General features: G+C 42.9%; 3 protein-coding genes across 3 annotated transcripts; 1 reads left to right on the top strand and 2 right to left on the bottom strand.

Annotated features, from left to right (window-relative positions):
• The first annotated feature begins 10969 nt into the window (after positions 1 to 10969).
• Positions 10970 to 13656, top strand: LOC103706688 (zinc finger CCCH domain-containing protein 33-like). The gene has a single exon (XM_008790887.4). It carries the CDS (start codon positions 11190 to 11192, stop codon positions 13227 to 13229), a length of 2040 nt encoding a protein of 679 aa, XP_008789109.2. The 5' UTR covers positions 10970 to 11189; the 3' UTR covers positions 13230 to 13656.
• A 2126-nt stretch (positions 13657 to 15782) lies between these two features.
• On the bottom strand, positions 15783 to 17261 carry LOC103706690. Its single transcript, XM_008790888.3, has 2 exons — positions 16311 to 17261; positions 15783 to 16239 (listed from the first exon to the last, which is right to left on the bottom strand). Exons 1-2 carry the CDS (start codon positions 17140 to 17142, stop codon positions 15881 to 15883), a joined length of 1191 nt encoding a protein of 396 aa, XP_008789110.2. The 5' UTR covers positions 17143 to 17261; the 3' UTR covers positions 15783 to 15880.
• Positions 17262 to 20252: 2991 nt separating this feature from the next.
• Positions 20253 to 23295, bottom strand: LOC103706691 (omega-3 fatty acid desaturase, chloroplastic-like). The gene is given in 9 exon segments (XM_008790889.4): positions 20253 to 20672; positions 20674 to 20832; positions 20936 to 21073; positions 21465 to 21545; positions 21647 to 21832; positions 21927 to 22019; positions 22118 to 22184; positions 22308 to 22397; positions 22499 to 23295. Coding segments are annotated over 9 exon segments (1344 nt in total). The 5' UTR covers positions 22999 to 23295; the 3' UTR covers positions 20253 to 20642.
• Positions 23296 to 23595: the final 300 nt, after the last annotated feature.

Below are 23595 nucleotides of genomic sequence, written 5' to 3'. Positions count from 1 at the left end.
ATATTCTTTTTAAATTATTAGATATTTTAATTTCGGATGCCCATGGATATATTTGATTTAGGTTGATTTAATAAATTTGATTTACTAAAAAACAAAAAAAGACGAACTGACCTTCTGTTAGTTGCTTGGCACCCCTTTTGTAAGGGCTTACTGTTTCAAATCCTGGACTTCCCCTTTGAAGAGACTAGGGTTCAAATGCTAGTGGTGGCAAATATCACTTTGCTCCAATATACACTCAAAAGGTGAGAAAACAATATTAATTATAGATGCCAGGTGATCACTTCTCTTAATATTACACTTTTTTCTTTCCAACTTCTCACTTCTGCAATTTTGAACATGAGCTCCATGAGTGGATATGAGTAGTTGTTATTTTTTTGTTCTATATTTTTATCTGGTCATATTATGTTGGCCACTTCACATGATCGAGAAGATCGAACAATTTCAAGTTTGTTGAGAGTGATCAGGAAAATGTTTACCTAGCATTGGAGATGACTCAGTAAACAATATTGTGCAGCTAGCATTAGCCATATGCAAGATAGTTCATGTGAACATCTTCCTAGCCACTATACGATTTTTGACAGTGCCATTCATCAGTGCTCATCCACAAGAGCAGATATTCTCCAGCAGGAACCGTATATTGTAGGAACAATTGGTTTTATGGTCTTGCAAGTACTGAATAGAAGATTTCCATAAACAAGTACTGAATAATAAAGCTTGAGATGTTTTCACTAAGTAGCAAAGCATCCAGTAATATAAATTACAGCATTGCTCTGACCTTTTAAGGCATGTTTCAGTCTTTCATACTACCTGGGGGATTGAGTTAACCAATGAAATCAAGAAAACATTAAAGATATTAGTTTCTCCACTGTAAATCTAAAGTTCTAGCTTGACCATACGTCCATACTTTCTTTAACAGTTTACAAGCCTTAAATCTATAGTAGCTTGACTGTTTTCCGCAGTATAGATCAGTATTACTTGATCATCCTAGTTCCTGCCTCGAAGCTTTTCTCCTCTAAACATTCTTGTTATTGGGTGGACTACACCACCTAGTTTTGGACAACAGCAGACGAAATTGGGCAGCATGTCTAGGAGCTGTTAAGGATCAAGGGAGAAAGGTTCTTGTCCCATAATTTGCAGAATTATAAGATGCTTGTCTAAATAAAATTTTGCCCAGAGTTATAAAGGTTGAATTTCCTAAGTTGTTTCCTATTCATCATACTGAAAACTTATTTGTCCATGAGAGGGTGGCATAGTTTTTTAGGCCTGCCACAACTTTTATTCTCCATGATAATGTTGGTAGTCCATCTAAGAGGTCTTTGAGGCTCCTGACCTTTGCTACGTGTGTACAAAGAAGTTTTATTAAAGAGAAATATAGTCCCAAAACCAAATTAAAGATATAGTTAGTTGTTGTGGGAATAAAGGGTCCGAACTTAGTCCCACATCGACTAGATAACGGAGAGGTCTGTTCCTTAAATAGAGAGGGATACCCCTTTTTTTTCAGAGGCGCCCTCTGAGGAGGGACAAAGCCATGCGGGGTGACGGCACCCTAAAGAGCCCGTAAGGCCCGAGGATGACCGAACTCCAAAGCGGACAATACTAAGCGGGGATGAGCTCTACCGACTGAGCTGCAAAAGCCAGCGTGTATCTCTCACCATAGAGGCGCTTTTTGCGGGGCAAAACCGTATGTTGGGAAGAGACTATCAAACTCCCTTCAAAACGGACAATACCTTTGAGGAGAAGCAGTCGCTTCCGCTTTTTGAGACCAGTGGGGACTGAGATCTGGGGCTCGGGGGATACCTTCCGACCTTATCAATGGTGCTTTCGTTGAGAGCCCTTGACCCCGGCACAGATCCCTCCGCTGGGGAGGCTATATTGTAGGAATAAAGGGTCCGAACTTAATCCCACATCGACTAGATAGCGGAGAGGTCTGTTCCTTAAATGGAGGGGGGCTACCCCTTTCTCTTCAGAGGCGCCCTCTCAGAAGGGACAAAGTTGTGAGGGGTGACGGCACCCCAAAGAGCCCGTAAGGCCCAAGGGTGACCGAACCCCAAAGCGGACAATACCAAGTGGGGATGAGCTCTACCGATTGAGCTACGAAAAACATCGTGTATCTCTCACCGTAGATGCGCCTTTTGTAGGGCAAAACCGTGCTTTGGAAAAGACTATGAAACCCTCTTCAAAGCGGATAATACCTCTGAGGAGAAGCAATCGCTTCCACTGTCTAAAACTGATGGGGACTAAGCTCTGGGGCTCGGGGGGATACCCTTCGACCTCATCATTAGTCATTAGTCGAAAGTTGGCATAGATCAACTGCTTTTGATATTTGGAGAGTATAATATGTTGTAGTACATATCATTGTTGATTGTTGATCCTTGATTGAAATAAATTTTGCAATTGCATTGCAAAGGATCACAGGTTACATATAGAATCAAAATTTCACTTACAACTCCTGTTTGACAAGCATGGTCTCTAAATGGACTCAATCTTAGAATATGTCTAGGAAAAACCTAATCGCGTAACCTTTTGTTTGATGTTTGGAAGTGGGACTATGAGACTGACATAAAATTAACAATCAAATGTATTAAAATCACCATTTGTCCTAAAAGCTTAAGCTGATAGAATGAAGTAGATTTATTTATATATTTTTATATTTTTTTACACTCCTCCTCACATGTGGGCCAGATTTTTTTGTAATGGATAAGCCCAACATGTGAATTTTTTAATAATTGGGTTCAAGAGTGCGGAGACAGGGTTTGAACTTAGGACCTCTGCTCTGATACCATGTTAAAATTACCATTTGTTTTAAAAGCTTAAGCTAATGGAATGTGGTATATTTATTTATATATTTTATATTTTCTTACAAAATGGAATATTTTAGGATTGCTCTACATGTGCATCAATAAAGGTACATATTTGTTTGGTACATATTTGTTTGCAACATTAGATGCCACACTGGTCGCATCCCTCCTCTAATGTTAAGTTTAGACCTATGAGGTGTTGATCTAATCGAAGAGAATGAAGACTTACGGTCAATCCGCTTAATTTGAATCTCTCAAAAAGATTTAGATAAAGTTGAAAATTTACTGATCAAGGGGACCGAAGACTTACCTCAACCAACTCAACATAAATCTCTCAAGAGATTTAGAAAAAAAGTAAAAAATTTGCCGAAAGTATGGTCTAGGTACCCTTTTCCTTCATTGATGATTCATAAACTGAGATAGATAGCCTTTATTTATGCTAGTGAGGTACGTCATTGCACAATTCGAGTTGGATCCCTCTTCTGGTTCTAACGGGCACAACTTTTCTAAAATATACATGACTAGTAAAAATAAATATAAAAAAGCAAAAATTCTATAAGAGGCAGATCTCGACTTCTACATCGACTTTGTTTTCAGTCGCTCTACCTAAATCTTTCTAGGTTGGGAGAGACATTTGGTTCAAATATTTTTCGAAAAGAAAAGTTTTGGTTTGATCAGCTAATTTTAGAGTCCAAATGATGGAATTTTGGTATGATCTCTCAGTGCATGGTATTTTTTTAAGAGGACGTCATGTCATGGTGTTTGAAAAATTATCTATTTTTTTTTAATAAAAAGATTGTCTCAATTGTGCATTATACAACCAAGTACTAGTTTCCGAAAGTTTGGCATGCACTTTACCTTCTCGATGTCGCAGATCTCACTCATAAATTTTGTCCAGTTCCATTCATAGTGGCCAAAATGATCTATATCAAGTGTAGTTATCCACATAAATCAGTCGCATCTAAAGATTTGGACTATAGTGTACAGGCAGTCACCAACCCATGAAGGCCTTGATTTAATGCTTAAATCTGTTAAACTTGAAGATTAATGATGCTGAAATCTTAGCACTTGAAGGCTAAATAAGGCTTTCACTTAGCTAGTGGAGTGCTCAGGACCAATCTGATCTCCTAGGAGCCCCCAACCCCTGGCTTCCTTAAGATTAACTTTGATGGCAGTATCATTGATGACAAAGATAAAGATGGAGTGAGCTTTGTGATCAGAAATCATGAGTTCAGGCTTATTGCGGCCGGAGGATGACACGTCTTCAATGAGTCAGTTAGTGGTGCAGAACTGAGAGTTGCATGGGAGGGCATCATCTTTGCCAGATTGGTCCTAGGGGCAACCTATATCCATCTTGAAGGTGATGTGGCCCTGATGATCAACTGGATTTAGGAGAGTACTGACAGGCACAGGCGTCTGGATAGGCACCTGCTCCTGTGGGATATATGTGAGATTGTGGAAGGGCTTGTAGCATTCCAAGCCACCCATGTTTATCGGAAGGCGAATAGTGCGGCCGACTGAGTCGCCTCCTACGCGGCGCACCAGTCAGGAGGATTTCACTGGAAGAGCATGGAGTCTGCTCTCTCACCCCTTCGCCAACTTTTTCTTTTTGACTCTAATAGGTACTCATGTGCGTACGGTATGAGTTACCGTTGTATCAAAAACAAAAAAAAGGCTAAGTAATATCGGGCCTGCTTGATGAGCATTTGAATTAGCTTTGGGCCTCCCATGTTGGGCGTCACCCAGAAGCCCTTTAACTCACCTAAATATACTCTAAAAGATGGACACCACCTTGAAACAAGATTATGATTCTCCTAATCAGAGTGCACTGGACCCATGCATTACCTCCAACGCTCCTACAAAGGCCCAGGTGATCTTTTCAAGGAAGCCATTTGAAAGCCCATTAGAACTTAATCGTGAGCTTGTGCCCATCAAAACTGAATGGCCCCGCAATAACGTTAACCTTTGAAATCTGGGTGCAATTAGTTTTGGTCTTGTTGAATTGGCTTCAAATCTAGTCCCTCTAATTAACTAGCAAACCCATGCATTCAGATGTCCCCACTTCTGAACAGTAGCAACTGAATGTTCCACCGTGGACTGACATGGATCCCAGCACCAATTCAATCATCTAACACCAAGTGAGACCTCCAAAGTAGTAGATGAATGATGGTTGATTTCCTTGGGGTCTTTTGCACCAGAAACCAAATTGAAGAGGATCCGAATTAACTTGTGAGACATGAACATCTCTGAAGTTTACTTACATGAGAACTTCCATGAGACCTATCAATGTCTCTAAATGCATCATTCATCGTGCGCGATTCTGAAATCATTCGACATCCATCCTCCTTGAGAGAAAATCCTATTTCCACTTTACAGCAAGTGATCCTTTGTTTGACTGACATTCGAATTTTACTCCTTACATGCTAGATCATTCTACCTTTACATCCAACTAAGTCATGTTGTTACACAGAGTTAGGAGCCCCAAAAACCGATCTGACCTAAATATCTGACTAGAATATACCCTCTTTTGGGCTGTGCTTTGATCAGAATGTTTTTGTTTTGGGGTCAACTACAGGCTAAACTTTTCATATGACATCAAAGCAAGTCAAGAATGCCCGCCAACTCGAGTCATGGGTTAAAGTCCTGACTCGAGTTGGCTGGTTATATTCTTACCGGCTGGTTAATAAGATCATTGAACTTGGGTTAAATAAAAAGTAAATTCATGCTATTAATGGTTAGATGATTTAGAGTGCTTGTGTGATTAATTTGTGGGTAGATATGGATCAAGGGTCGAAAGCTGATGTTGGATCAGGTTACATATGGTCGAGATTATATATATATATATACAATATATCTACGTCAAACCCGACCTAATCTAATTCAATCTACTGTTATTTTTCCATGCAGCAGATCTGTTTTGCATGCAGGCTAAAAATTAAAATAAACTAAAATGGCCATAACAATCGAAGGTTCGGAGTAAGAAGACCAAATAATAAGGTATAAACATAAAATGACGATCAATCAATCTAGCTATGACGCAGATGTTAATTCTTTTTCTTGTGTTTGTTCTATGGTTTGTATTTTTCTATTCGCCTCTGTAAGCTTAAGAAAAAATCTGGATATATGGTCACCAGGAGCACAGCATCCACAGGTCTCAATCCATTGTCTACTGGCGCCAGGTCAGGATTAGATTCTTCTTCATCCGGATTGAGCTAAGAGTTGGCCGTGGCAACCATTCCACTCAACGGTCAACCTTTGGTGCATTACATTATCTTTCTTCTTTGCTTTAGCTAGCACGCTTCCCATTATCATATTGCTAAACATCCAACAAATAAAATTTTATGAGAACGAAATGCATCGTAATTAAGTTTTAATATCCATGATCGAATATGATTCGGATTCCACTCAGCCCATGAAAAAGTTCTTCAATACATATATACACATACAAAGACATCGAATGCTTCGTGTCTGATTTGTGGACGGAGAATTTAATTGTGCTTGCCCTCAATCTAAATTGAGACCTTCATGGCATGGACTTAAGTAGCCACTTGCTGCTGGAAGCAATCAATGGCTCCGGATGGATGGTAATACAAATACATCATATACCGCATGCACTTATGGTTTTATCGCCGCCTTTCAGGCTAGACATGATGCATGTCGAACGTATATCAAGTATGGAATAATCTAGACGAAAGTCAAGGTTGAGATTAGGTCATCGGACTTAAATGTCAGGTGCAAACATGGTTCATCTGAAGGAACTTTACATTGCATGCAGATTATGATTAATTCAAATTTTACGTCGATGTTAGGTTAATTTTTAATATTTGAACCAACTTAATAGGGGTATATAAATTAAAAGAAAACTAGATGGATGTCAACAATGTTCAGATGATTGGTACCCTGATGAGGGGGACATTACCATCATACTACTTAACAAAAAGGATGGTTGAACTTTTTTTAGTTAGTATTATGATATTTTTGAGACCATTTGTCGCTTCGATCTATTAATACATATTGTCATTAATTGCAGCCAAGTCATGAGCCTTTGGCTAGTTTATTAGTACTATAACCAAACCCTCCTCCTTCAACATGTATCTCCTTACTGGGTGAAATTTATCATGACCGAACTCTTATCCAATTCAACAAGAGTATTGGCTCTCATTTGCTCTGATTCTATCAACCCTGATCCACGTGATACTTGCTCATGTCCTCGGCTAAGTTTGTTTAGTAGATTATAAACATAGTATATAGCCGGTTTGCATGGCTTGAGACCCCACCTTAACTCTTAAATGAGAATCTCAATATCCAATGTGTACATCTGCTTAAAAAATCATAATATGATAGCTAATCCCATTACAAATTATACGCATTATTATCAGCAATCCAGTGGTATGCTTTAAAAAAAAAAAAGACAAGCACCAACAACCAGTTTGCACGGCTTAAGAACCCACCTAAAATATTAATATTAAAATTTTGATGGATCCTGATGTTTCTCACCCTATATCGGAGGATTTGAGGAGGATGATTGCCACTCTGAGCTCCTTCAAGACTATTCATGTTTATAGAAAGAGAGAAAAAGGATAACAGATTAGGTAGCTTCCTTTGTGGCTAACTATTCAGGCTCCATCTTCTGGTGGAAGTCGATCCAATTTTTTTTACTTAAGCTGTTATATATGAATGTAAGTGGATGTATTCATTATAACATTATATAATCATTCCACTTTAACGAGACAAAAAAAAATGCAAGCACTAGATTTTTAGCTCAAGGGACTAGGAAGTGGCTTACGTGACACTGTGACAGAGATTTGCTTGAGTAAATGTGGCTGCAAACTATAGCTATCATGGTAGGATTTATTGACCAAATACAAAGGTCTTAGTAACCATCACTCAAGGACCAAAATAAATAAATAGTACATGGAGCTCTAATAAAATGCCTAGCCAATCACAACTTTTGTTGTTTCATGCGCAAATGCCCCAATGGAGTTCAGAATCATTTTGATTGGAATGTGGAAGGTGCAATTTACAGGAAAACCCTTCTCTCTGGTATATTTAACCATTTCATTCTTTGTTTACATGCTCTGATCTATCTCTAGGAAAGAGGGAAAAATTTGGTAAAGTATAAAATGAAGAAACAGTAGACTTGAAAAATATTTTCACGCTTGTTATTTGAGAATGTGGTTGCAGAAATCCATGTAACAGAAGTGACATTGACCAATTCTATAGCTGCTATGAAAAAGCTATCGTTAATATAGTATGGTTGATTAGGTTTTCCTTCCTCCTTTGCCGTAGTCAAATTATTGTAGTTAAACATTTCTCACTTTCATGTTAATTTTAATTTAAAAAGATTAATAGTTTTATAGTATTAATTTTATCTACTTTAATATGATATCGTACATTTATAACAAATTAAAAGAAGTATGATAACATCAAGACACTTTCAATTTCCTGAAGTTACGACTAACTCTTCCATAAATTTCTCTTTCATGGAAGACCTTTTCTTTGATCGCTCTATGTGCATGTGTTAAAAAATATCTATTGTATTTAAAACTTGGATAGCAATGGAAATCAATATTTTGCACATCAAACTGCATTTTTGTGGCTAACTTACATGTTTTTTTGCTGGTAATAATGGTCGTGGCAATGCCTAACCATTTAATCTATTTAACTTGATTTAGCTTGTTGTAGATCGGGCTATTTAATAAAAATAGTTAAATTTTGGTTTGGATTTTTGATTCATTAAATGAATAGGTTGGGTCCTATGCAATAATGCGATATTTGTTTTTTATGAAGTGCTTTTGGAGTAGCTATAAACAACTTAAGTAAAAAAAAAAAAGAAGAAGTGTTAATTAAGCTATTTATCCTAATCATGACTAATTATCAAGAGATCTCCTTTCTAGAATGGGTTATTTGCATTCTATATGCTTATTAACTGTATTTTCATATCTAAGTGCATATATTGATTCATAGCTTATTCTTGGGAACAAATATGTGAAGCCATATTTGCCCTAGACAAATATGTGAAGACATTTTTGCCCTAGACAACTGGTTGAGTGGGCTTGGTTTAATTGAATTTAAAACGAGCTCCTTCCCTTTTTTTTTTTTTTTTTTTTTGGTCAAAAAAATAGGAGGGGGATAGACCAGCCCATCCACGTAGCAGTCCTCAGTAGGCTCCCTTTTCACCAAAAAATATTCGATACATATTACAGATTTTGTGTGTCTTCCCTAATTCGTGGGTTTATTTCATTAGACTCATCGTCTTACATATGAATATATCATTCCAGCGTCATCTCGGTACAGATTAAAGAAAAATATATCCACTAACGAGCCGTTGCGTTTCGAAAGCGGGCAGTCAAGATGAAAATGAACCCGCCAAAGATGAAAACAAGATGGCTTCCGTCACGTTGGAAATCGCACGGACGTTGAAATAAATAAAAATAGAATCCTGCTGATTGATGGCGACTGGGCTCCACGTGGCGTCACCTCGAGACAGTGGGGAAAAAGATGGCAAACATTATCTCTCCGTTCGTTGACTTGGCCACGACAAGGACGATTACTAGCCATTCCCGCGGTCCCGTTGCCGTTCGATCCTGACCGTTCGTTTTGTGCACCCCATCCATCATCATAAGCGAAGTCCGCCGGATCCATCTGGTTATTGTCACCTCCCGCTGCTGCCGCCCGTCTCCCTGCTCCCCACTTACGGCGACGTTTAGAATAACGCCCGTTGTAACGGTCAATATAAAGGGTTTATGATCTAAATAACACTTACGGTTTCTCTGCATTATTCATCTTATTGAATTTATATTGCTTAATAAGTTATAATTTTTATTAAGTAAATCTCATTTTTTTATACAATATTAGCTCAAAATGAGAAAAGAAAATATGATATAGAGAATAAGGCATAGACACGTGATTTTTCTAGATGAAGCATTTAGAATGGTGAACAATAAAAAAGGTCATTCAGTCAATAACGCTATTCATCTTTTTGTAGATATGTATGATTTGATAGAAATCATACTCATGAATATCGTGGAGCGGCAATCTAGAACTAGCGTCATGTCTCCAATTTCGAATCTATTTGATCATGGTGGCTGAATCTATTTCGAGGGGAATATGGTCTGCACTTAGCGGACGCGTAACTCCATTTTCTTTTTCGTAGCCTTATGGGGCGTGAAAGCTAGCCACTAGTGGCGTTGGTAAGGCCACCGAGAGTGTCCGGATCCGCACCCGCGTGGAGAGAGAGAGAGCATTTGGTCACGTTACCCGGCCTTGGAGCCAGTAGCTGGAGCAAGGCAGAGAAGAGCGCGTTGCATTTAATAATTTAATAACTTAATAATATTATAATAATAATAATTAAATTAGTGGAAGGCGGTATGGCGGAACCTGACGCTCATTGGGTGCAGTAACTGCAGTTGGGAAGGAACTGGAACGCCGACCACGCAACAACTTCCCACGTCACCCTTGTGGGGAAGCGCGCGACGCGTGAGCAGTGAGCACCCCACATCCGGTCAAATCGGCAGTGAAACGACACGTGTCCTTTTTCTTTTTAAAAAAACTCCACTGGGTGGGGAGATATCGGCGTGGATTGGACAGGTGGCGGGCGGATCCGTTCCTGCTCCCTCCGCCTTTAGTACCACCGGCGAGTGCGGAAGGAAAAAGTTCGGCACACCGTTTGCAGACATTAAGGGCCTGGGACCCACCTCCCTCTCTCCTGACATATTATCAGGGGCGGTGGATTAGAGCTTCATGTTTGGGTTGGTTAATTATGTCTTTTAAGAGTAATGAGTTACTTTGTTATTATTTATGTAAGTTCTTCAAAAAAAAAGAAAAAAAAGCTGGGTCAAGTTACGAAAAGGTTGGATCATGCTTGATTACATCAAAGACGGCTTGGATCTGCATGAGATGGGAAATAGAGTCATATTATTAAATAGAGCAATACTGGGTCCGCCTATCAAGTGGCAGCAGGCGTTGAGAAGAAGATAGGATATGAGCGAGTGACGTTAGACCGGACCCTTGAGAGTTGATTCCTACCAACGCGGACCGCATCCAGGAGTCCCGACAGTCTCAGGTTCTGGAATTCAAATTTGATTTACATTTGCATCTCACATAGCTGAAATGTGCGTTTCATTTTGATGACGGGGGGAGGGGAAGGGGAAGGCGGAAAGAAGGCAGCTTCGGAGCGTTGCCTTTTTGACCAGCACCAAAGGAAGGGAAAGAGAGACCCGACCTTCTTCCCCATTTCCCTTATCTCTTTCCGCCCCCCTTTATTTTATTCTCTCCCCCCGACTACAAAAGCCGCACCCGGCGACCAAACACCCCGCGGCCTCCTTCCCCTCTTCCCTCTCTTCGCTTCCCCTCCAAACTCTCTCTCTCTGTGGAGTCCTAAAAGAAGATATGTGCAGCGGCCCCCGGAAGCCCTCTCCGCCTCCGTCTCCCTCCACGGGCCCCGCCGACATGAACGCCGGCGGCGACCCGAAGAAGCACGACGAGGCCGCCGTCCTCCTCGAGCTCTCCGCCTCCGACGACCTTCACGCCTTCAAGCGCGCCGTGGAGGAAGACGGCCTTCCCCTCGACTCCACCGCTCCCTGGTACTGCCGCTCCCCCGGCCGACGGACGATGGGCTTCGAACAGCGGACCCCACTCATGATCGCCGCCCTCTACGGCAGCCCCACCGTGCTCGCCTACATCCTCGCCGCCCGCCCCGCCGAGGCCTCTCGCCGCTCCCCCTCAGACGGCGCCACCCCCCTCCACTGCGCCGCTTCCGGCGGCTCCTCCTCCTCTCTCGAAACCGTCAAGATGCTCATCGACGCCTCCGCCGACGTCGACTCCCTCGATGCCGCCGGAAACCGCCCCGGCGACGTCATCGCCCGCCACTTCTCCAACTCCACCACTCGATCCCTCGAAGTTGTCCTCAAAGCCTCCTGCCCGAGGGTTTCCTCCCCAGGAGGAGCAAAAGAAGTGGAGACGAAGTCCGGCGAGAAGAAAGAATACCCACCCGACATCACCCTCCCCGATATCAAGAACGGGATCTACAGCACGGACGAGTTCCGTATGTACACCTTCAAGGTCAAGCCTTGCTCCAGGGCCTACTCCCACGACTGGACGGAGTGCCCCTTCGTCCACCCGGGAGAGAACGCCCGGCGCCGCGACCCCCGGAAGTATCTCTACAGCTGCGTCCCCTGCCCGGAGTTCCGGAAAGGTTCGTGCCGGAACGGCGATGCTTGCGAGTACGCCCATGGGGTGTTCGAGAGCTGGCTTCACCCGGCCCAGTACCGGACCCGCCTCTGCAAGGACGAAATCGGCTGCAACCGCCGCGTCTGCTTCTTCGCCCACAAGCCGGAGGAGCTGAGGACCGTCAACCCCTCGGCCGCCTCCGTCACTGGGATGGTGCTCCCCTCTCCGAGGTCATCGTCGCCGGGGCTTTCGTCGTTGGACATGGCTACGGCTTTGATGTTGATGCAGCAGCCGGGATCGCCCATGTCACCTTCCACTTCGTCAGGATTGGGCGGGGCGACGGCCTGGACGAGCCAGCCGGGCAGCTTGATGACGCCGCCCTCCCTGCAGCTGCCAAATAGCAGGCTGAAGGCGTCGCTGAGCGCCAGAGATTTGAGTTTCGACCTGGATTTGCTCGGGCTCGAAGAGTACCAGCAGAAGCTGATCGATGAGATCTCGTGCACCGCCTCGCCCAGGGCCAATCGGACCCCGAACTCACGAGCCGCCGCCGCCGCCTCTCGCGCATTGGATTATAACGAGCTATTTGGTTCTCTTGATCCATCGCTGTTGTCTCAGTTGCAGGGGCTTTCTCTGAAACAGGCGGCAGCCGCCTCGGCCTCGGCTGGAGCTCAATTCCAATCGCCCACCGGAGTCCAGATGCATCAGTCTCCGTTACTTTCTGGCTATGGAGGCAACTTGCCTTCTTCCCCAAACGTGAGTGCCTCTTCCTCCTATGGGCTCGATCATTCGATGGCGAAGGCCATCATGAACTCGAGGGCTTCCGCGTTTGGAAAGCGCAGCCAGAGCTTTATCGACCGGGGCGCAACGGCGAGTCGCCAATCGACCCTCTCTTCGATGACGACTGCTGCAGCAGCAGCGGCTTCATCGGTTCTTTCCGACTGGGGCTCGCCGGATGGGAAGTTGGATTGGGGAATTCAAGGGGAGGAGCTGAACAAGCTCAGGAAGTCGGCATCTTTTAACTTCCGAAACAATCAGGCCGGAAGTGGCTTCGGAGGGGCGGCCCCGACGAGCGCGGTGCCGGTGGGCTTGGATGAGCCCGACCTTTCTTGGATGCAGTCTCTGGTTAAGGATGGACCGGCAGCACCTATTGGCCGGCGCGCCATGGAACAGCAGCAGAAGGGGTACCAACTCAACGGTGGTGGAGGCGAATTCCATGGATCGGGGCTCTTCTCTCCTTGGGAGGAGAAGATTATGGCGTAAACGCCATCAACCAATACTTTCCTGACAAAAAGTTCTTTTCTTCCTTGTGTTCTTTGAATCAATTATAATCCTAGCAGCGGCTGTCTCGTCCGGAAGACAACAAGCCCGAAGGGTATCTGAGCTGATTAGAGACCGTCCACATCGTTCTTTCATTTTCATTTATATATGTAGCTTAAAAATATGGATGTATATAGGTAGAAGATGGGTTTCCTGAAGATTATGAAGGAGCGGATAAACAAAGAGTTGCAGAAGTTTTTCTTCTTCTTATTGTTGTTGTTATTATTATTATTTTTACGGTCTTCTGCTAAAAGACCATGGAATCATGTCATCCCTGAGTCCTGTATTTGTTGTGCCGATCGCACTTTGTATGGGCCGGGGTTTGTATCGTATAAGATGTTTAATGTTCACAGTTTCTTTTATTTGAGCACACGTTTGCCACTTATCCTTCTTTATGGAACAATAATTTTTTTTTTTTAAGTAAATTGGCTACTCACACTGCTCTCCACAGCATAGCCAGCTATATCATTAGCAAGAAGGCTATATAAAGCAGAAGAAGAAGTATGCTGGGTCTATAGAAAATCTCCAGGATGATGAGCAGCAAATGAGGCGACTTAATTTGCAGTTTGGTTCGCCTCCTGAAGAATATGCCTGACTTGGACAACATGGTACTTCCGTGGAGAATCGGTTGCTTCCTCGCGCTTCTCCTTCCGTAATCGCTTAATCAATGCGGCTGAGTCCCTCCTCCAAGATGATGCGGCCAGCCTCTATTACACGTCTCGCGAAGAAGAATCCCTCCTATGCTATTTCGAGCTCCGTTCCAAAAGCTCGAGCTCCGTTCCAAAAGCTGAAGCCTCGAAGGAACGGCGTCCCTTTGCAGCAATCAACTTGGAGCCGTGATTTCTGATCACAAATGTCACTCCAGTCATATCATCATCGGCGAGCAAGTCCTCATCAAAATTCGCTTTAAGATGGCCAAAAGATGGGAGCTTCCAAGAAACAAAGACACTTGGGCGCTCTGATAACAAGAACAATAATCTCTTAATCAGATTTTTTTTGTTGTGTCCTTTTTGGTTTTGGCTACAGCTTTCATTTGTCATCTTATGTTTATAGTAGGGTATCTGATAACGTTGAATCCGCAAGTTTTTTATTATTATTATTGTTAGGTTGAGATGGTTTGGTCCAATAATTGCGTCCAGGCAGTGTGGTTTTGGCTTAGTAGAACTGCAATTTTCCTCCTCCGTCTGAACTGAATAATGATATCCTCCACTTTCTCCGTCTCCTCGGAATCCTTGAGCAATTTGAGCGGGCCCCATCCACCATTTCTTAGTGCTGCCAAAGTGGAAATATATTCGTTTCTATCGTGGAGTTTGGGTTCTTCCGGGAAAAAAAGGTTGCTCCATGATCATAAATCATAATCTTTTGCTGTCCCGCACCTTAGGTCACCTTTCTGCTGTCATTTTCTTAGGACACAGCTTTTGATTGCTTTGGACACAGCTTCCAGTCCATGGCAGGTAAGGTAGTAGCTGTAGGTCACAAGAGTTCCTGTGACTAAATGTTACCAGAATAAAAAACATCTGGGATTGGGTCATGTTATTCCTTGCTTAAGATAATACATGCATCATCTGGGATGGTTTTACCTAACCCGCAACAAATCAAAGGTGCATGCAGTTAAATTAGCCCGGAGTCCGATTTGAATACATATAAATCTTTATAAAAAAGTTTTGTAGCTTTTCACGGTCCGATCCATCCAATGCAACCTATCTAATTCTACCTGCTCTGTCTTGCTCCGAAAAAAGTAGGACATGAATGGGTAATGACTTTTCCGACCAATGCTCAATCCGAAGGATTTCCTTCCTCTTTTTTAAGAGGTTATTAACTAATAAGCATAGAAGGAATCGTTCATCGTCGATAGGATATGACATCAAAAGATCTTTCTTATGTGGAGTAACATAATTGACCTCATCTTGTTGAACCTTTCCAACGTCTTCTTCATACTTCTATTTCGCCTGCAGCTAGTTCTATATATCCGCATCAGTTAGACTGCAAATTGACAACTATTTGTGATGAACCGCATCTCCAAAAATATCTGAGCCATGGTCACGGTACTTCTATTGTGTGTGGAAGACATGACTACTATTTATCCAGTACCTAAAATTTGTTGTTTTCCTACTGCAATCATGTTTCAAATGCTACATGTCTCTTTATAATTGTTCAAATGATCTGGCATTCAACCTGGGCACTCATAAGATTTGGATTCCAAAATGCCTTGCCACAGTTTTTATCAGCCATAGTATTTTATACAAAAAATTTTAACTTTTCATCCACCCATCCATCCATCTATGAATACATACACATGCATACATATTAATAGATAGATGGGTAGATAGATAGATCGATAGACAGAAAGATATTTTGATTATTTTTTGTGCGTGTGTTTCTGTGTCAGTGTGATTTATTCGACCTACCAAATTCATTTTGCTCTGGAAGTCAGGTATATCAGGTATCCCATGTATGCAAATAAAAAACTCAGTCCATTTGAATAAGACACGATAATTGGAAATCGTTACTTTGACTATGAAATTTTCTACATCGGTTCACATGTCCACTAAAGAAATTTGCAGGGCAGAGAAGAAGTCCTATGTACAATTTCATTATGTAATGTAGTTAGGTAATTCGCATACTGCCTCGTAGAGAAGTAGATCAAGCATCTGTAGCCCAAGATCAGCTGCAATATCTCCAGCACGTTCTGGCCTCGAAGTTTCTTTCGTAATCCATGCAGAATTCTTGAGATCCTCCTCCGCTAGCCTGCAAATCTTTCCCCAGATGTCTGAAAAATCTGGACAAGCTTGCTCTTGATAACTCGATCTCTTGCGTTCCATATCGACTGACCTCATTCCTCCATCCCTGGAGAACGTAACAAGGCCCATGCTTGGAGATAAGCAGCTGGCATTCTCGAAGTTCGGTGGCAGCTTTCTTCTCGAGCTCTGCTGTATTGGTTTCTTCTGTTCTCCTGTATCATAGTTGGATTAGCTAAAATACTGTACTTCAGAAACTATATTTCACTACGTAATATAACGGTACCAGTAGATGGAGAGTTGGTGTCGATGCAGCAGTCATCGTCGATGTATGCGAGATCCAAAACTGAAACAGGGCTGGAATTCTGGGAGCTGCATTCCAGTTCCACTTTCCCTCGAGCATTTTGTGGCTTCTTTTTTACAGCATTGGACTTGTCTAAGATGATCGGCATTTCTCTTTGCTTCATGGGCTTAATGGAATTCGCTGCTTTGGTACCAAGTTTCCTCTCGGGCGAGTTCTCCTTGCGACAGTGCTGCCGCTCGACTCTCTTGTTTTTGTTCTTCTTTTCTCTGATTCTTCCCTCTGTTCTGCTCTCCCTTTCCACTCTAGCCTTGCGCTCGCTCTTTTTTCTCTCCTTCGTTTCTCGAGACTCCATCCTGCGTCTCATTCCATTGGATGCCATGGCCTCCTCTCTATCATCAGGCGTGAAGCTCAGAAGCAGGAAATCATCATTCTCCTGCCTCAAGTACGTCGGTGCCTCACGAAAAGACTGCGGTGTCCTGAACTGCGGGCTGTGGCTTCTCTCGGAGAGAAACCCGGGCCAGCTCTCGAGCGAGTTTGCAGACCGGCTTCGCCCGACCAACTCAGAAGCAGCGCATGGATGCACCGGCGTCGACTCTAAGCCCATTAAGCGCGCTACGATGCCAGGACTCGGCATCATCTCCCGCTCGGCCTTCCACTCTCGGCCAAAAGCAGCGTCGATCCCATGGCCTTCTTCGCCCTCTCTGCAAGCGTTGCCGCGGAGACTCCCGCAAAGAAACCGGCGCAGAATTCCCGACAGGCAGCCTGCAGCGGCAGCGTCATTTGAGCGGAAATCCAAGGAGGAAGAGATCTTCATGAGGAGAGGAATCTGGAGAAGGGAAAACGGGAATGATGGGCTTTAACATCAGTTGATGATGGCTAAAGAGCGAGAATTTGTAGCAAAATTTGTGCTGGGAAAGAGGGGATGAGGCAGGGAAGCACTGGGGGAGAGCGACGTGTGAGTGGGGTGAAAAAGTGGGGGCGGCACGGTTAAAAATTAAATAGATCAACTGAATCCGACCTATTTAGTAAGCAGATAATCTAACTCAATTTATATATTTTATTTATTAAATAAATCAAATTAAATTAAATAATTAAATATTTTTAATAAATTAAATAAATTTAAATAGATTTAATAGATTTAATAGGACGGATTAAGCCGATTAAAAATGGATTAAGCAAGTTTCAAACAGAATAAATAGATTAAATTATGGTTCGATACTACTATTAAACCGGTCAAGATAATTTGGACATACTAAAGATCTAAATTTGAAACCAACGCATTTATTAGTTAACTCATTTATGATCTAAATATATTAATATCAAATTTAAATTAACAAAGTGGATCATAAATTGTCAAATTTGTTGATGAGGCCAGCTCGTTTGAAGATAAATATAGTGGGATGGGAAACTGTCCTTGGTGTGAAAGGTCATTGAGGCGTGGGGCCATCGGTCTCCCACTTATCTGGCCATCTGGTCTAACATTTCCCATCTGTGTTGGGTCCAAAAAAAAAAACAAAAGGTAGAAGGGGAGGGGGGGAGAGAGAGAGAGCGCGAGAGTTGGGTGAGGATAAGGGTGGTCGAAAGGTTGCGACCCGACGGCGGCAGATTCGGGTGTGGCACGAGCCGATGTTTCTGACTCGCGTGATCTGGATGCAGTCAACATGGTGGGGCCCTCCCATTTGTGTCGTACAGTCAAAGCACCGACTCATGTCTTTGAATAATTGACCGGTCGCCGACGGGGCCGAGCCAGCATGAAAGTATGAAACTTGTGGTTTGGTTTGGTTTGGTTTTGGTTTATGGGAGAATTCTTTTGGGGGAAATAAGTGGGGGCACGTCGAGATTTTTTTGCTAAATAGTATGTCTCGTATACATCCTTGGAAACAGGCTCCGGCTTAAGTGGAACTTTTGTGTTGAACGAGACCTAGAAGGACACCCACGAAAAGAATTATCTTATGATTTATACAATGTATAGGCGTTTCCATCTAGGAGACCATGCGAAAGGAAAATTCCATTTATTAGTCTAAGGTTGGATATCTTGATCTGAAGAAGAAGAAGAAGAAGAAGAAGTGGCATACTTTTATTGTTCCTCAGGTGTAGGAATCTTAATCTAAAATAAATACATGGTTAGCTTGCTCATAACTAGATTTTACTATGGATAATGAGTATCTTGCCCGGGACATGCACTTGATGAACTATCGTAATGAAGTGGCAATTTTTTTTTAATTATCAGGCACTCCTTTTTTTCTTTTGTTAAGTTTGAAAATGGTTGTTGCATATAATTCTGAAGTAGGTCTTGTCTCAACCATAGAAACTCTCCATCTCTTCTGAAACATTCAGTATATCTTAATTTTGACATTATAGAATAGCAAAAATACTTGTCAACTTTTAAATTCATATGCTGCTCCAATTAGATTATGTCATTTAAAGCCCAACTTTCATTTTTATGGGAACCTTAGCCCATTGCTGGGGGAAACTAAGTCGGGCTTTAATTTTCTAATCTTAGCCCAGGCCTGGGTCGGCACTTGTTCACCTGTGGTAAGATCTAGTGGAGTAAAAATAGGATGCGGATGATGTTATTTGGGAGTTGGGAGAAACAGTTTGCATCTCTTCTCTGCTATATATATGCTATCTAGATTGCATCCCAAAATACATTTTTTTGAGAATACTTAGATTCTTCTAAAAGAAAAATTGAAGGACTTCAACCATAGACCAAAGTAAAGAAACTGGTAGGTGATCTTGGTGCAGCTGCTTGTGAACCATTTTGCTTTAAGAGAAAGATTTATTTCTCAATTTAGATTCACTAATAATTTACATGCAAATTCTTTCCAAAGGATTTCACATAGTGAGTCATGATTATTTGGAATTTAAATTTAGAAGGTGAAATCCAGAAGTCTTTTTCTCTAATGGCCAACTCAAATGATTTTCTTGAGTGACTGATTTATAATTAATTATGGCCTTTCTGCAGATATCAAGGGAAGGTTACGGGTTAAAGTCTCTAAGAATCTCTCACTATACAAGTGAGAGATGTAATGTTGCTGCACCTAACTACTAATCTCAACTTATTTTTTGCAGCTTGGAAAAAGAACACATAGAATGACCTTGCGCTTTGTCGCCCAACTTACTTTAATAGAACTAGTTTTAGCGCATGCTTGTGATTCATCTATCTCAGGTTCCGTATAGGTCCAAGCACGTTTGTAAAAGAAAAAAGTTTTGGTGTAAATGAAAGAAACCAATCTCAGAAGCAATGCTGGCCACCTGAAATTTTTTCCCTCGAGGGCCTTGCCGTCCAAGTAAGTGGCTTTGCCCCTGAATCGTGATTACTTGGCCATTAACACACAAACAATGCACTCAAGAGTTTATAAGTATTTTTGTCAACTTCTCTCTCGGTACAACGTGCAGTAAAGTAACTTCTGCAACTTTTTCTCTCCCATTCGTATTGTCATACTGATAAATAAGGTTACTGCTGACAAACAAAAGACTTTTGAGCTACCATGAGATCCAACTCTCCGAGGAACTGGCCCGAAATTTCAAAAATAATGAAACAAAGTTTGTGATAGAGCTCAATGAAGCAGCCAATTAGGTGTTTGGTTAAAATATATGACCAATGCAGGGGTTTGATCTACATAGCTAGCTTTCCCACCTGTGTTGGTCCATCAAAGCTTATCGAGATCACATTAGTAATCAAATACAAGTTTGTTTTCGTCAAGCGAGAATGTCATCAGAACAGCTCCTGCCACATGGAACAAGGGTGCATCTGCTTCTTGAGAGAGATGGGTGGAAACTGATGTATCCATCCCTTCACTATTTTTTTTGGTCAGCCATCAGCTTCAAGAGAATACTGTCAAGCGGGGACGAGAGGAATGAGTGGAGTCGACTTCCTCTCTCCCAGGAAACAACAGGTTAGGAGCATATCAGACTCAATCAACGGAAGCCTCATCATATTTTCATTCACCAATGATGAGCACACAAGACTTGGAAATGAAGGGTGTTAGGAACAGTTACCAGCAGACAAAAACATTATTTTGTTTTCCCCTTTCCTCTTTGCTTTGAAAGTTTCACATAAAACAACTATAGCTTTGCAACGCCGGTGATGATATTTCCGAGCAGCTTAACAAAGAATACAAAGTCGTGTTTGTTATATACCATAATAGATTCATTTGAGGATAAATTTCCTACACCTCTTTCCTTTTATTTGGAAGAGAAAAGAATGGATGGTAGGACTTGGAAGCTGTGCACAAAAATTCCAGCTTTAAGGAATGCTGGAGACAGGATCAGTTGTGAATCAGCTATCTTCCCATGCCAGTCAAGCAAGTTTCAATCCGATTTCTGAGGAAAACTATTTAATTCGATGGTCGGTCTGATAGTAGACGACATCTCCAGTATCACTGACATAGTGATCACGTCTCAAGCTCTTTGCCAAGACGCCAAATAGGTGAAACGGCAAAGGACCAGATTTCTCAGGTTCTCTATAGTACTTTCCGAGCACCGGCTTTGCTGCCTCAGTCTGATACATCAATGGAAGGTTTATGAGTAATTATGATTAGCATTCTTCTCGCTTATCTTTCTGCGGAATGTCGAAGAAAAGGCAACAAGTCAGTGCTACTCACAGCTTCCACTAGATGGTAATGTGGTATCTGAGGGAAGAGGTGATGTATCACATGAGTCCCGATATCATGGTGTATGTTGTTGATCCATCCATAATCCCGATCCAGCGTCGTCAGCCCTCCGCGGAGATAACTCCATTCCTGGAGGAGGAGAAGAGAAGTATTTGTTACCTCATAAACACAAGCGCAGTCAGGAATGAAGCAGCCCAGTACAAAAATTCACCCATAAACTAGTGTTACAACTTTGGCAGCCTAACATGTCTTACAGATTTACTAGGATTTGAAACTAATTCATTTTCTGTGACTGAACAGAGGAAATGGAACAATATGCATAACAAGATAATGGTTTAATATGCAATGCTTGCATATATGAAGGTGCAGAAACCAGTTTGCCATATACTACATGATGAATGCTTGCTTTAAGATGTTTATAAATTAAGCTCCTGAACATAATTGTGTTTTTTTTTCTTTCTAAATGGTTTGGGACTGATAGATGCACATTGCAAAGGAGGACAGGTATATGATTTTACACCTTTTCGCGATACCAGGGAAGTTTCTCATCATGCCCGTGATGATGCAAATATGTCACACAATCCAACCACATAACGAACATCTGCATCCAAAACCACAATTAATTGTTACAAAGTTCGCAACCAAATATTCGCGAATGCTTTCATCAACAGTATTCATATATCAAATAGTTGATAAGCCTACCAAATAGGGAATTCCATACAGTTTAATCATTGGAACAAGGCCAAATTTCCATGCTAATCCTGCAAGCGCCGCCGCCATTGCCGACCAGCAAACTGTTGATGTTACCACATCCTTCCTCTCTTTTGGAACAAATAGATCACTATCTGGATGGAAGTGAGAACCTTTCTTCCCTGGACTCCTTTTCCACTGTAAATGGACATATAGATTAAGAATTTAGTTAAACTGAAATCCAGAGTGTAAAAAGTCGATCCAATTGAAGTGAGGATGCGCGGGTGCTCACCAGGTACAAGGGATATGCAAGCATTGGGAAAGGCAATGTGAAACGCAGAATCCGAGTTGCAGAATCCAAACTCTTATATGACTTCTCAGGTAACTGCAAGTAATCCAAAGTGATAAAAACCCATCATCAGTTAAAATGTTCGAGGAAAACAGCAATCATTCTTAAAAGACAAGTACGAGCAAGCCACTAACAGGGTGCCAGGACTCGTCATTCTCGACGTGTCCATGGTTCTGGTGATGAGTCCTGTGACTAATCCTCCTGCAGAATTTAGCAGTAATGCTCCAATGTTAATAAGACAGACAAAGGGACAACAAGCAATTTCTTCTACTTCGATGAAATCCAGCTAACTTCCATAGCTCGGATTGGAAACGGGGGACATACCAGCCATGGTAAGGCACGAGAATGGACGAATGGAGCAAATGCCCAACCACACTGTTCAGCTTCGGGCTGCTCGAAAAGCTACCGTGTCCGCTGCCAAAGATTCAATCTTTATAAGAAAACAAAACGAGAGTTTGGCTTCATCTTGAAGGGAAAAAGACTAAAAATGCGATCTTGGAGGCAGAAATCCGCACCAGTCATGGCCAAGAACGAAGAAAGCCCAGAACATGGTGCCCTGAGCCACCCAATAGAGCGGCCACACCATCCAGTTATTGAAGTAGGCGGCGGCGGCCGTGAGCCCAAACACAACAACCACATCCCGGACCACATAGCTCATAGATCTCCAAGGGTCCTTCACCCAGCAGTGCTTGGGGATGGCCGCCCGGATCTCCGCCAGCCCGAATGGCGGCGGCATCGCGGGATCGAACTCCGACACCTCTATCTCACTCCCATTCGCCCGTTTCCCATTTACCTCCCCTCCTTCCCCCTCCTCCTCCGCCGTCGCCACCCTCAGCGCCCAGTCCCGGTGGAGCGCCCGACTTCCGAGGCAGGTCGGGCGGCGGCGAAAATCCACGTCGCGAGGGGGCGGACAAGGGAGGCTCCGCCGCGGCGGCTGGAGCCTAGATTTGGGCCGGGAGTAATCCGCCGGCAGCTGTCTTATACCACGGCATTCCGATAGAACCCAACTCGCCATCGGAAAAAACTAAATAACAAACCCTGCTTTCCCTCCTTCCGCTTCCTTCTTCCCAGAGTTTGAGCGTGTTTCGCGACGAGGCTTTTGAAAGGCAAAGGAGAAGGCTTGGAGGAGAAGAGATGAGAATCTAGCGGCCGCTCGTCCTCCTCCTACGAGAGCCTCTCGTTTGCCCCCCTCTCTCTCCGTGGCGAGTTGCCGTGGAGCAGGCGTGCGTTCGGATCCATGGATTTATAATCAAATCTAATAATATATCTATATATGATGATGATGAGATCAGCCTGTGGGTATTGGGATCGAGGGGAAGATGGACGGAGAAGCGGGAACAGCGTGGACGAGTAAAAATTCGTTCCTCGACGGCGTCAGCACGTGAGAAACGGCCGCCCCAGGGATTTTGATCATTTGACCTATTCTCTTCGCACGTGAGTCAGAAACTGGGATTCGACGCGGACGTGTTCGGCTCCGCAGTGGACGTGTTCGCATCCGGACCGTTGACCTCGACACGCATGCCGACGCTCATACCGTCGCTTGGGGTTTTTGGTGATTGCAGGCGATCGTCGACAGCCAGAGCATAAAATATAATTCTTGCGTTGAAAAGGT

The sequence above is a fragment of the Phoenix dactylifera genome, chromosome 13, assembly GCF_009389715.1.
Source record: "Phoenix dactylifera cultivar Barhee BC4 chromosome 13, palm_55x_up_171113_PBpolish2nd_filt_p, whole genome shotgun sequence".
In the NCBI taxonomy this organism is placed as follows: domain Eukaryota; kingdom Viridiplantae; phylum Streptophyta; class Magnoliopsida; order Arecales; family Arecaceae; genus Phoenix; species Phoenix dactylifera.
This window is presented reverse-complemented; position numbering and strand designations above follow the sequence as displayed.

Coding starts and splice junctions, on each gene's coding strand:
- LOC103706690 (XM_008790888.3), bottom strand. CDS start 17,142: ATGAAGATCTCTTCCTCCTTGGATTTCCGCTCAAATGACGCTGCCGCT. Junction 16,240..16,310: donor CACCAACTCTCCATCTACTG/GTACCGTTATAT, acceptor ACTATGATACAG/GAGAACAGAAGAAACCAATA.
- LOC103706688 (XM_008790887.4), top strand. CDS start 11,190: ATGTGCAGCGGCCCCCGGAAGCCCTCTCCGCCTCCGTCTCCCTCCACG.